The sequence below is a fragment of the Chiloscyllium punctatum genome, chromosome 16 (assembly GCF_047496795.1).
Source record: "Chiloscyllium punctatum isolate Juve2018m chromosome 16, sChiPun1.3, whole genome shotgun sequence".
Taxonomy (NCBI): Eukaryota; Metazoa; Chordata; class Chondrichthyes; order Orectolobiformes; family Hemiscylliidae; genus Chiloscyllium; species Chiloscyllium punctatum.
The window spans coordinates 1323217-1338067 of NC_092754.1; the positions used below are offsets into that span (position 1 = coordinate 1323217).

General features: G+C 42.9%; 1 protein-coding gene across 21 annotated transcripts in view; it reads right to left on the reverse strand.

The window, feature by feature from the left end:
• Positions 1–14851, reverse strand: part of rap1gapa (RAP1 GTPase activating protein a) — a 558062-nt gene that overhangs the window by 173765 nt on the left and 369446 nt on the right. Inside the window, exon 1 of one of the 21 annotated variants that reach the window (XM_072585935.1) lies at positions 13389–13792. The exons of the other annotated variants lie outside the window; for them this stretch is intronic. Coding sequence (XP_072442036.1) covers positions 13389–13471 — 83 coding nt within the window. The 5' untranslated portion in view covers positions 13472–13792. Of the gene's footprint in view, positions 1–13388; positions 13793–14851 lie in introns of those variants that run through there. 21 annotated transcript variants of the gene reach the window in all.

The following is a 14851-nucleotide window of genomic DNA, read 5'->3' on the forward strand; positions in this document are numbered from 1 at the left end:
AGCAAAATCAGGAAAGCTTCTGGTAAGGTACACACATTAAGCTATCAATAAAAGCCCATGGTGTTGGAGGCAGTGGATGGAAGGAGAATTAGCTAACTAATAGAAGACAGAGAGTTGGGATAAGAGGGGCACTTTCATGATGGTAACGTGAAACTAGTGGAGTGCCACCGGATCAGTGCTGAGACCACAGTTATCTACATTATACAATAATGACTTGGGTGGGGCAAGTAAATGTACCATAGCCAAATTTCTACATGACACTAAAATAGGTTGGAAGGCAAGTGGTGAGGATGAGGCAAGGAAGGTACAGAGGGATATGAACAAGGTAAGTGAGTGGGAAAAGAAGGTGCAGATGAATATAATGTGGGAAAATAGGAGGTTATGACCTGTACCAAGAAGAATAGAGGGACTGAATATTATATAAATGGAGAAAAATTGCAGGAAGCTACAGCACAAAGGAATTTGGCAGTCCTCATGCATGAATCAGCAACTTCAGCAGGTAACAGGGAAGGCAAATGGAGCGTTGGCCTTTATTTCAAGGGAAAGGAGGATACTCAAACTATAAAAAGGCCTTAATCAGATGCAACTTGAATGTTGTACACAGTCTAAGGACATTGGAGGCAGTCCAGTGAAGGGTCACTAAGTTGCTCCTGGGTCTGGAGGGATTTTCTTATGATGAGATTGAGTGCATTCCATGGAGTTTAGAAGAAACAGAATGGAACTTATTAAAACATAAGATTCTTACATAAGAGCATAACAAATTGAATGAGGGATAGGTCATTTGGTCTCTCAAGCCTGTTCTGCCATTCAACAGATCATGGCTGAACTCTCCATTCATTCCAGCTGAGTATAATCATCAACTTCTTGATTATTCAAACATCCACCTTCTTTTTAAATACTTTAAGTATTAAATACTTTAATATTTACAATGGCCTGGGAGAAGACGTTACTTTGATTCTCAGTTTTAAATGAGTGTCCTTTGTTCTGTAACTATGTCCCGAGTTTGAGATTCCCCTACTCATGGAAACATCTTCTAAACATCTACCCTGACAAGCTGCCTCAGAATCTTTTCTGTTTCAATAAGATAATCTCTCCATCTTCTAAATTCACATGAATAAAGGTCTAACCTGTTTAGCCGTTCTGAACATATCAACTCCCTTCCAGGAATCAGTCCAGAGACTCTGTTTGGAACCGCCTCCAATATCTATATGCCCCTTCGAAGTATGACAGTAATCCTAGTACACAAACTCTATTAGCTTCCCTTTATCAACTTGTACTGTTTTGTCCTCAAAGAACTCGAGTGAATTTGTCAAGTATGATTTCCCTTTCACAAACCCATGCTACCTCTGCGTTATTATGTTTAGCTTTTCTAAATCTGTTGCTGTTTCTTTCTTAATAATGCACTTAGCAACAAATATCACTGGCCTGTAGTATCCTGTCTCCCTCCCTTGCACATCAACAATTTTAACTCTTCCCACAATCCAGTGAAGCCTGGATTATTTCAACCAATACCTCTATCATCTCTCTAGCCACTTGTTTTTACACCCTGTGATGCAGACAATCGGGCCCTGGCAAATTGTATGCCATTATTTTGGGTGGCATGGTGGTTAGCACTGCTGCCTCATAGTGCAGGGACTAGGGTTCAATTCCCGCTTTGGGAGACTTTCTCAAAGTATCTGCATGGATTTCCTCCAGGGGCTCCAATTTCCTCCCACAGTCCAAAGATGTGCCGGATTGGCCATGCTAAATTGCCCCATAGTGTCCAGGGATGTATAGGTTAGGTGGATAAGCCATGGGGAATGCAGGGTTATGAGGATGGGATGAATCTTGCTGGGATGCTCTTCAGAGAGAGTCAGTGTAGACTTGGTGGGCTGAATGGCCTGCTTCCACACTGTAGGGATTCCATTCATTCTAGTTTGTCAAATACTTAGTCCCTTATGATAGACTGTTCCTCACACTAGGACCTTGCTTATCTGATATCTTTGGAGACATTTACAGTGTCCTCTACATTGAAGCTCAATGCAAAATATGGGTTGAGTTATTTGCCATTTCCTTGTTCCCTGTTATCAATTTCTCAGCTGCATCCTCCAAGGGTCCTACACTTACTTTAGCTAATTTATTTTATGGACTTTCCGAACTGTTGCTGTTAGATTTTATATTTCTTACCAATTTACTTTTATAATCAATTCTTTCACTTAGCGAGTTTTGAGAAGATTTGTTGCTCAGGTTGAGTTTCTGGATGTAGGCTTGCTTGCTGAGCTGGAAGGTTCATTCTCAGACGTTTCGTCACCACACTAGGTAATATCTTCAGTGAGCCTCCAGACGAAACACTGGTGTTTGGCCCACTTTCTATTTGTGTGTTTAGGTGTCAAAAGTCGCATAGTGATGAAACATCAGAAAACAAACCTTCCAGCTCAGCGAGCAAACCTACATCCAGAATTCTTTCCATTTTTATTAACATTTCAGTCATCCATAGCTGCTTCTGAAAACATTTCCAATCCTCTGACGTCCCACGAGTTTGCAGCACTTTGTCTTAGGTTTTGATTGAAAACTCTTCTTGACAGCCTTTGTTAGGCACTTTTGGTTCATCATTCTCATTGAATCCTTCCTATTGACTGGAATGAAGCTTTGCTGTGGGTTATGAAACATCTGCTGCTCACTCACTTAGTCTCATTTCCTGGCCCACTTTAGACAAATGTTTCTGTAAGTACCACTAAACAAGTTGAGGCTATTACAACTTGCAGGCCTTATTGATGTGACTGTCTTCTATAGGAAACAGACAGGTCTATAATCTCAGCTCTTCATAAAGAGGGTTTTGTCATGTGACCTTTGATTAGTGCTACACAATGGGGCAATGAAGGAATTATGGTCTCCTATTGTTAAAGCTATCAAGGACCAGGCGCAGGAGGGTTCAGATTTCTGTTGCATATTGAGATTATTTGCTAAGGTTCCTTTCTTTCTGGAAATTTCTAATAATGAGATGACTGTTGCTCATTGTCCTTAGTATTTTCTCCCCCAAAAGTTCAAACATTGGCAAATGTGAAATTCTGCAGGAGAACTATGCACACATACCCCCAGTTAATCTGCAGAGATTTTTGGAAAATGGTCTTTCTGGTAGAATAGGTAACCCCTGCCGCCATTTTTACACATCTTGTCTGACTCCTTTAAAGATATTTTCTTTCAAATGAAAGCTCAAGATAAGAAATCAGTCAATGGAATTAAATATTAATGGTCCCCTACATTTGACAACTCAGAGATAGATGAGGGATGAGGGGTTGTGACACCTGTATAACCATAGCTCCTGACTAAATTCAAGATCGTAAATTCAAGATCTAAGATGGTGGCGGAGCAGAGCTTCCAAGCCAGGAGTTTGTCTGCTCTGTTTGCTTTTCTTTTCTCATTTCTGTGTTTTTTCTTCATTCTTACTTACCTCTTGTGAAGAGCTCAGTCATGGTGACAGCGAATTAAACCCAGAGCAGATTCGTGACGGAGGCAGTGAATGCACATTTGGGCCCAGTACAAGACCAGGGAGCATTGGCTACAGCTATATCAGTGAGGTGGGCCCAAAGCCAACTCTTGGTGGTAGTGGAGTCAAGTTTGGGCTGGTGTGGGTCATCAGTGGTGACTGCACAGCTGACATCCATTGAACACTCACTGTAACGGCAGTGTTGGTGAAGTGTGGTGAACACTCACAGTGATGGCAGTTTTGGTGAAGTGCGGTGAAAAGTCACAGTAACTCTTCACTGCACTTCTCCACCACTGCCATCACCGTGAGTGTTCACCACACTTCACCAACACTCACGTTAATGGCAGTGTCTGTGCAGTGTGGTGAAGAGTCCCAGTATTGGCAGTCTTGGATGAAGTGCGGTGAAAAGTCCTGGTAATGGCAATTTTGGAGAAGTGCGGTGAAGAGTCACAGTGACAGCAGTAGAGGTGAAGTGTGGCGAAGAGTCAAGGTAATGGCAGTGTCGCTGAAGTGCAGTGAACACTCAGTGGCAACAGTTTTGGTGAAATGTAGTGAAGAGTCACAGTGACAGCAGTGTTGGTGAAGTGCAGTGAAGATTCATGGTATTGGCAGTGTTGGTGAAGTGTGGTGTAGAGCCCCAGTAATGGCAGTGTCGGTGAAGTGTCACGGTGATGGCAGTATAAGTGAGGTGTGGCGAAGTTATGATGATGGCAGTGTTGGTGGAGACGAGTTGGCATGGGAGAGTTATTGTGGTGATGCGGCAAGAGGACTCATGGCCGGCCGCTCCAGGCCCATGACTTAGCACTTAACAAGATGGAGTGTACCAATGAACGTGGTGCCTTTATTTTCCTGCCTTTATACTCTATGGTTTGGTATATTTTTCTATGTTTTTAGACAGTGCAAGAGAGTGGCGAAACTATCCAAACTTTTTCACTGTATTTTGTAACAAAATACACCTGAAAATAAATAAATAAATCCAATCAAATCCTATCAGATGAGTTCACACTTTCAGAAGTTAAGAAGAGAAACTTAGCAAAAAGTTAAAGATGAGGAGCAGCTGGTTTTCTTTCACACAACGAGAATCAAAGACAATGGAACAGTGAACATTATAGAGACAGGCACATTTCAAACAATGATGGTATTTCACAGCTGGGCTTAATTCTGACTATTGTAAAGTGATGACCAAAAAGGACAAGGAGGTGGTCTAGAGATCCTTGTGGGCCCTTATAAAAGTTTAAAGGTCACCAGCTGATGCCAACCAGGTACCCAGGTGATGCTTCCTTGGACCAGACCAATGGGAGGTGCAATTTCTTTTTTGGGGAGGCCCTGTTTGATTTGCAAAGCCAAAAAATCCAAACTAATGCTGATGGAAAGGTACAAGACTGGGGAGAACAAAGTGAATCTTCCAGAAGTGGCAATTTTAATTGAAGCATCAGTGTAAAGATTCAAACATTGACTCCAGACTAAATTTCTGTCCAAGCAAATGCTTTCTTTAAACAAACATTTGCATTTTTTTTTGAAGCCATTAACTGGAACCTGCTCTCCCACATTTGTAAAGGTAAACACTTCAACCCATTTACCAGCTGCTTTCTCACACTATGCACAGTTCTCCTGCTACATTACTTTTCTTAAACCTGTCAGAATTTTAAATGAACAGGATAGATGGCTCCTACATACCTGCTCTTCCTTGTGCTGTTTAAATATTTAATTTCCCTGCCCTTCACTTCATTCATACCTGGGCCTGTATCGTAATGATACTTCTTTTTAATAAATAGATTAATTTTTAGTTTGTTTAAACAATAGTCAGCCATTTATAAGTTTTACTGAAACCAATTAAATAAAACAGGAAGAGGTTTGAGAATCAGCAGTGTTTCAGATACAGGAAATGTTTTCACAGAATCTTCCAAGATTAAACATTGTACAATACGAAAGGCAAACATTAAACTAAGGCTTTCAATCTATCGGAGAGTTCAATATCCATCCTCATCCCTGTCACACAACTATTCAGACAGGCTAAGGGACAATTCCCACAACTTGCAACTCTGCTAAAGCACAACGCTGTGGTGGAATAACATACTAGTAGCACTGACCATATCCCTGACATGCATTTATTAGGTGTGATGCTGTATGTGTCATATTATTTTAAACAGCTTTGAAAACAGGATCAAATCGAAACTGCAATGTCACCAAGCACCCAGGGATAGGGGTGTTATAAATCCTGTACTTTACAGCTGAGGTCACTGGACTTCAAGCTTGATCAGGAGCTTCATGCTGATTTCACCCTCTCTACCACCTTGAGCAGCTCCTTCTGCCCTGGACCTTTGTATGAAGTATAACTCAGACTGGCTGAGGAATGAACCCTGCAAATATCTCTGATTTGAATTGGCCACCACAGAAACAACAAAGCAGCTGGGGGACAGTCTGCAGCGTGAGTGACTCAGCAAGATGCATGTTAAATATCAATAAAACATCACTTGAAACAGCACTGCCTCCTGCTTTTAGACAGATTCACAAAGCAAGGGCAACAGAGTGATTTTGTGCAATGGATGAAAGCCAATCAGCTGCTGCTATTCCATGTCTGGGTTTTTTTTAATGATGTAGAAAGGGACTGCTGGCAACTTGGCAACTGCTGCACACTCTTTGCAAACAAAACTGACAATGATTCCTTGTGAGTATTGATGGTGAACATGATTCACAACCTCAAAATCAAATCGATCAATGAATGTAGAGTCATAGAGTATTACAACACAGAAACAGACTCTTTGGTCCAGCTAATCCACAATGAGCATGTTCCCAAACTAAACCAGTCACCTGCCTGTGTTTGGCCCATATCCCTCCAAAACATTTCATTTTCATGAACTTATCCAAATGTCTTTTAAATGTTGTAACTGTACCCACATCTACGACTTCCTCTGGCAGTTCGTTTCACTCCTGAGCCACTCTGTTTAAAAGTTGCCCCTTGTGTCCTTTTTAAATCCTTCTCCACTCACCTTAAAAGTACACCCCCTAGTTTTGATCTTCCCTGTAGAGAAAAGACCCTGGTCATTCAACTTATCTATGCCCCTCATGATTTAATAAACCTCAGTTCCTCAACCAAAGCTACTGTTACACATTATCTGGCCATTATCATATTGGTGTTTGTGGGATCTTACTGGGTACAAATTGGCTGCCGTGTTTCTCACATTACCGCAGTGGCAACACCAATTCAAGGGGAACCCAATAGGCTGTGAAATGTTTTAGTGTGCCTCAAGGCCTGGATAAATTTGATGGTGGTTTCTCTATTTCGGCTAAAGCAGCACGGCGATCAGAGCACATGGTGGTCCAATCCACAGCAGCTAATGTTTCAGCAATGCCTGTGCTGATCTCTGATTGACCACCACCGCTATCTCATCAGGACAGGAGAGGAAAACTACTGGAGTGCTTTGAGGGATCCCACTCCCTTAAGGATAAGGCAGGCAAGCCAAAAAAATCTGCTTTGTAAAGTATCGCAAGGTAGCATAACAGGAACTTTGTGTCACATCATTTGTTTCTATTAATCATATTTTGTGTGTGTGCATGTACGCCTCAGGACTCCATTATTCAACTCAACATTAAACAATGGACAAAATTCACTGCCCCATAGCACCCCACCACTCACCCAGTGTAAAATGTGATAAATATGAAACTTGATTTTATGATCAAGTGGGATCCTGCTGATGGGACAGAACATATCCCGGGATAGTGATAGTGTTGTTTGTAACATATAATTCCTTGAGTAGGATACCAGTGCTGCTAACTATCATTGCTAAGGTACAATTACAGGCTGTGCTGTGAATCCTACTGTGCTGTTTAAACATCAAGAATTACAACATGATTTAAGCATCTAATTACCATCTAATTATTAATAAAATAAGGAGCAGGAAACTAGGCTATATTATATTAAACAGAAAAGGTCCCATTGCCCATCGGAGCGAAGGTAGCTAATTCCAGAGGGAAAACAAGACCCAGCCAAGAACTGACCCATCCTGAATTCTCAATACAACAGAGGGCAATGCACCAGACCATTGGGATTTGTTCTGGAGCTGCTCAAGATGGTTAGACAAATATATTGGAAACCAAAGGACTGTTGGAAATCAGAAGCAAAAACATAAATTGCTGGGAAAACCCAGCAGGTCTGACAGCATCTATGGAGACAAAGCAGAGTTAACATTTCAGGACCAGTGACCCTTCAGGTCAGAGGACTACAGAACCAGATTATCTTGATCATTCTGTCCAGTCTGAGAAGTCAGTCTACCCAACATCACTTACCCAGTCAGGGGCAATAAGTGATAGGCAGCAAATACTGACACAGCCAGAGATGTCCTATGAATGAATAAATTAAATCTTTCACTCAGCTCAATACAGACAGTGTTACATTTACAATCCAGAGAGAAAACAGAAACAAATGTGGCACAGATTTAATACAGCATCATTCTTGTCAGTGAGGTGATCAATGAGGGTGCTGATGATTTATCCAAATCGCTCTGTCACATATTTAAAGTACAGTTGTCTCCAGAAGTTCACAGATTGCTCAATGGCATCATCAAACAGAGGTACTCTCTCTCACACACGAAGAGTGTGGTGCCAGTCAGGTGGTATTTGAGGAACAGGAGAGTCGATGTAAGTCCTTCATCAGGAAGGGCTTATGCCAAAATGTTGACTCTCCTGCTCCTCAGATGCTGCCTGACTTTTCCAGCACCACACTCATTGACTCTGACCTCCAGCATCTGTTGTCTTCACTTTCTCCTACACTCTCACACAAGGCAATTTTTACAAAAGCTATTTATTTGTATCATTTGAATGTATGAACAGGAGCAGTCCATTGAGCTCCGAGCCTATTCCGCCATTGAATGGGATTCAAGGTGATGGTAATCCTGTCTGATCGATCATTTGACTGAAGTTAGCCATTCAAATTAAGTCTGCATATTGCAACAGAATACCAAAATGTAAGAAAATGCTTGAAAGGCACAGAACAAATAGAAAATCTTTTGGCAAATGTTGCATTGAGGGATGCTGTGATATTGACAGCTGTCTGCACACTTAGCCCAGTCAGGCCATTAGTGAATGTTTGGTTCCTGTTAAAATGGTATTGATTCTGGTATAAACAAAGAGAATTGCTGAATGACTCGATATCGAACCTTGGTTCAAAGTGACAAGCTTTTCCTTTCACCCAAATGGCTGGCTCTTCTTCTTGTGATCTGATCTGATCCAAACTTCAAATAAATTGGTTTGTGAGGATATTTGAAGATTAAATTCGTTTACTGAGCCAGAAACCAGATGAAACTGCAGTCTCAGAATCAGGGAAATGTTACATTGCAGAAGGAAGCCATTTGGCCCATCATGCCTACACTGGTTCTAGTACTGAGTGCTAATCTCCTGCCTTTTCCCCATACCCCTGTATACCATTTTTACACAAATAACCATCCGATACCCCTCTTGAATGCCTCAATTGAGTCTGCTTTCATCACATTTTCAGGCAGTGCACTCCTTTACTGAACTACTCCATAGTTTTTTTCTCATGTGTAGTTGAGTCTGCCTCATTACACATCACCAAATCCAGAATCACCAGTTCCCTAGTGGGCTCTAACACAAGCTACTTTAAAAACCCATCTTGCAGATATTTTGTGAATTCTTTTTCTTGGGATCTGCTCCCAACTTGATTTCCCCAATATATTTTCTTCCCCACATCCTGACTCTGCCAGTGGTCCTGGATATAACTTTTTCCTTTGTGGTTCCTTAACACTATCGACACAGTCTCTGCACCTTCCAACTCTGCGTCACTTTTTGCTGTCAATTTCATTTCATTTCTTACCACGAATGCAATCTCACCCCCTCTACCCCTCGGCCTGTCCTCTCAATAGAATGTGTTTCCTTGGATATTTAGTTCCCAGCCCTGATCCCCTTGCAGCCATGTGATACCCACAACATTGTACCTGCCAGTTTCTATCTGCACTACCAGCTCATTGGCTATGGTAATGGCTGAGGAGGCTCCACCCTCCTCTCTGACCGATCACCGTTTCCCCCACCTCCATCCACCTATTGCACTCATCTCCCTTCCCCACAGACCCACCCCCCTCCCATTTATCTCTCAGCCCTCTGGCCCACGAGCCTCATTCCTGATGAAAGGTTTATGTCTGAAACATTGATTCTCCTGCTCCTCAGATGCTGCCTGACCTGCTGTGCTTTTCCAGCACCACACTCTCTACTACCTCATTGACCTTGGTTCCTATACTGCATGCAGGATTTCATTGACAATAAAGAATTTTATTGTGAAGATCAGTGACAACACAGTTACCTTTCTGATAGATTTCAACCTGAAATCTGGGTCAGAATGGAGTGCTATAATTTAACAAAAAATCTCAAAGAACGTGGGATGAAACTTTAGAACAAAAACTGGAAATCACAAAAAGATTTCAGCACGGTCCATCGTTCCCACAGTCTCAGCTCTCCAAACAGCCACTCTCCCTCCTCCGCCCTCTAACTATGAGCATCTTAACCTTTTCAGATACTGATCTGATTCCCTCTTGAATGCCTCTGCTGAACCTGACTCCACTGTAGTTATTTCTGAAACCATTCTTGTGAATCCCTTCTACTTTTTAAAGTGGTGATGTGCTACTCCTGGGGAGATTGAGCTCGTGTTTTATATACATCCATCTCACCTCCTTGCTCCTGTGCTCAATGTACCCCCACCCCACATTAATAAAACCCAGCATTGAGAAAATATATATGTAGAAAATCTCTGGATTGAAGGTAGGTTTTACCACAGGCCTCTGTCAGCAAAAATCCAACCGAAACTCATCAAATGATCTTGGAGTGACACCTGACTTAATCCTTTGAATAACTAGAGTTTGTTCTGAATAAAGTAACAGCTAGCGATGCCCTAGCAGGAGGTTATTAAAAGAAAACCTTGCATTTATAGGACAGTGTTCCTGACATCAGGATGTCTCAAACAACCAGCGAACATTTCTTTCTGAACATGAAGCCTTGTTGTAATCTTGGAAACAGAGTACCCAATTTGAACACAGCAAGCTCCCACAGATAGTATGGAGATACTAAACATCTGCTTTCGGGATGTTCGTTGTCAGGCACATGTGGAAAGGCTGCAAACAACACGTGCAACAAAAGGGAAGGCAAAGAATAGATGAGGCTGTAAAACTTTAGAAAGGAGACAGTTAGAAGTTAGAACTGAAGTTTGGAAGAAGGGTCACTGGACTCAAAACATTAACTCTGTTTCTCTCCGCACACATGCCACCTGACATGCTGAGTTTCTCCACCATTCTCTGTTGAAGTTTAAGAAGTTCTTCTGCACTTGACAGAGGATGACCACATCTTTCTCTATATTCAACAAATGCTTTCATGTGAGAACTGAACTCCTCATTGACATGGATAGGAGTCTGCAGCACTTTTAACTGAAGTGAAGTGATGTGTCTGCTACCAACAAATAACCCATAACTAGCAACACGAGGTCAGAAGTCACACAACACCAGATTATAGTCCAATAGGTTTGTTTGAAATCACAAGCTTTTGGAGCACTGCTCCTTCATCAGGTGAGGTCACTTCACTTGACAAAGGAGCAAGGCTCCAAAAGCTTGTGATTTCAAATAAACCTATTGGACATTAATCCAGTGTCGTGTTACTTCTGACCATGTCCACCCCAGTCCAACACTGGCAGCACAAGAGGTGTCAAATAAAAAACAAGATTAATCAGCAGGTAATGGAGTTTCCAGTCTAATTTTGATGTAACTGATGTAGATCTACAACCTGAGCATCAATCACTGTGAATCTGACATCTTGACATTGTTTTTTTTAAATGATCTATATCCTTTGCCATGCTGCAGAGTTCTCTCCCAGCATCTAGGCTGCCCTTGTAGTGACATTAAACACCCAGCAGGTGGCAAGTGCAGCCCAATGACAGAACAGGAGTCTAATGTAAACTCGTTGTCAACACTCGATCTGGGAATTGATTGTCAGTAGGAAAATGTGCTTTCAACATCTTAAACTGCCACATTTCAGGAACTGCAAACTAGGACTGAATGGAACACTAAAATAAAACAAAGAACTGTGATTGATGGAAATCTGAAAAAAGCCCCAGAAATTGCTGGAGGAACATAGCAGATCTGGCAGTAACTTGTTTTTGTTACTGAGTTGAACACAATTAGTTTGATGGAATATTGGGATTCACAGGGCTTTTGGAATACTGTATTTAAACTGAAAATAGCAGTGTCCTGTGTCTTCAGTTAGGGACCCACAATCCATCTCTGGTTTCATCTTTAGTACAAAGAGTGAGCTCAACCAAAGACTAACTGAAGGAAGATGTGTGCTGGCAACGAGAATGTCATGAAGAGACAGAAACAGAGTGAGTAATGCAGCTTCTTATCAGATCCTTTCTGATCATTATGAAACATTCATTCTGTTTCTCTCTTCACAGATGCTGTCTGACCCTCTCAGTGTTTGCAACATTTCCTGTTTTTGTACCAAAGAAACAGAGAGTAGTTGTACCACAAAGGTTTGGTCATTACAGCAGGAAAACTCCCTTCCAATTTCACTGAATAAACAGGGAATAATGGATAACCAGGAGTTACTCAAATGTAATCTAAACAATGAGTTTAGACAATTTTAACTTAAGTAAGTTTCTATTTTCTAATACTAGCTTCTTTTTTGCGAGATATGTAAAAACCAGTCTTGTCTTGTGATTGGTAAATGACATGTCAAGGTGATGAGCTGACTGTACTCATTATTCTGTTGAAGCACATCACAATGAGTGGTAGTCAAAACTGAAGCACAAACATCTATTTCACCATTAAATTAATCCCTTTATCTTCAATAAGTTTTTTATAAAGAAGTCAAGCAAACAATAGAACATTTTCACAAAATTTCTATACAGACTCAATTTTCCTCATGTTTCTTTGTTTTACTATTTCTAAGCTGTTTTTATTCTCTAGAGGAAAAGCTGTCCTGGTCGCTTCTTTAAAACACAAGCTTTTCTGCTTCCTTGCAGCCTTGTCATCTTGGTCGTGAAGTAGTTCAGTTCACACCTTGTACTGGTGACTGTGGGACCCACAGGAACTGGTTATAGATCTCACTTGCCAAAATATTCAGCGAGATAAATGTTTCTCCATGTCCCAGAACTTTAATTAGGTACGAAAAATATTTTCATCTTCCTGTTAAAATTTATTCAGCACCACTGCTATTTTCAAACGCAGCTCTTGTTACAAGATTTCAGACAAAGAGCAACTGTCCCAGCTTCAGGCACTATATTTATGGAAGTGAAGCTTAAGTCAGTCAGAACAACCACACAAACAGACTGTCAGTTCAAAAAATATAGCTGGACTCCAAGTTTCACCTCTTGCTGGGGTTGGTGACCTGGGAGCTGCAGCTTGCCCCTTTTCCATAAGGGGATCAGCCAGGGTTCCCTGGTCTGTTTCTTCCCTCATGTTGAGAAACTAAGGCAGCGCAGGGCACAGGAACTCACTGAACTCTGCAGTCAGCTGTAACTCAAGTGATTAGTTCTGCTTAACATGTGCAACGGTGCCAGTTTTACACTTCTCCACTAAAAGAATAGCATCTGTTTTTTAAAGGATACACCTTGCAATAAAACACTAAATATCATGTGTTATAAATAAGCAAGCTCTATGGTTAGGAAGTAGTCAACCCAGCTTGCACAATGCGTGGTTGGGAATGTCCCCATGTGATTCCCTCTGATACAGCCAATCAGTTTTCAATCCGAAAACTAAACATAAATCTCCAAAAGGTCTGTATCTTGCAGCGAGGAACACAGAAGCACAGTGTGTTTTCATTCTGCTGCTGGCGCCCCTCACTTAGTCATTTGCAGCTTTGAGTCAGTCCCAGGAACTTTCATTTCAAACTAAAGAATGGAGTAAGGAGAGAAAACAAACAGCTGTACCTTAGGGACTTCTTCCTCCTTGTTCTGTGAAGCAGGCTGATTAAGATGACCAGAGCTCGGATTTTAATATTCCTGGCAGGCATGCCAGCAGCTCTCAATGGTGCCTGCCTGGACTGGGTCTCTCTCTCCGGATATCTCTGTCTCACTCTCTCTCTCTCTTCCTCTGAGCTGCCTGCTGCAGCTGCTGAAGTATACTGTCAACTTGCACAGACTCCACAGTGAATCCAGGCGCAGCCACCGTCCGCCGAGAGCAGCAGCCTTCCCCAACAAAAGCTGTGCGAGAAACAGAAGAGCCTACCCTCTCTCAGTCACTCTCCTCCAGGAGGCAACATTACTTTGAGAAGGAAGATCAAGCAGTCCCACGGCTGATGATGAGGGAACATGGCTCTATAGACTGCACACACAATAAGGGTTTAAGATCACATGGAGCGGAGAATTAATCCTCCACATCTTCCCTCAAGACAAGCCCCCTCCCCTCTCTCTCGCTTTCTCACACTTTGTTTGAAATGTTTAATGAGTAATGATGTGTGCTATTGGCTAATAGAGACCGTCTGGTAGGACTCAGGTTAACACACAGCTGCTGTGTGGGAATTTGCGGTCCATGGATTCACACACTATTCTGGGGACTGACCCAGCGAGGACAGTCTCTGGCTGCCCGTGCTCTCCCCTCCTGTGAAGGTGTCCCCCCGACACTGAGGTTTACTACAAATCCATTCCCATTAAATCATCCAATCAGTGAGAGGGAGCCCAGCGACAATTTCCCCACCCTCCGTATTCCAGGATCTGATTGGACCATCACCCCCACAGAGAGCCAAGGGCAATGAATCTGGCTCATTCCTGACTTTGGGAATTCTTTACCAGCCAACTGTCCAATGGGGAAATGGGCTGAGAGACTGGGGGAGGGGGAAGATGGGTTGAGGGACTAGGGGAGATTGGGGGAAATGGGCTGAGAGAGGGGGGGGAGATGGGGTGAGGGTCTAGGGGAGATTGAGGGAAATGGGCTGAGAGATGGGGTGGGGGGAAGATGGGGTGAGGGAATAGGGGAGATTGGGGGAAATGGGCTGAGAGACTAGGTGAGGGGAGGGGAGAGGCTGGGGGAGGGACTGGGGGTGATGGGGTGAGGGATGGGGAGATGGGGTGTGGGATGGGGGAGATGGGGTGTGGGATGGGGGAGATGGGGAGATGGGGTGAGGGATGGGGAGATGGGGTGATGTATGGGGAGATGGGGTGTGGGATGGGGGAGATGGGGAGATGGGGTGAGGGATGGGGAGATGGAGTGTGGGATGGGGAGATGGGGTGATGTATGGGGCGAGGGATGGGGAGATAGGGTGAGAGATGGGGGAGATGGGGTGTGGGATGGGGGAGATGGGGTGAGGGATGGGGGAGATGGGGTGAGGGATGGGGGAGATGGGGTGAGGGATGGGGAGATGGGGTGTGGGATGGGGGAGATGGGGTGTGGGATG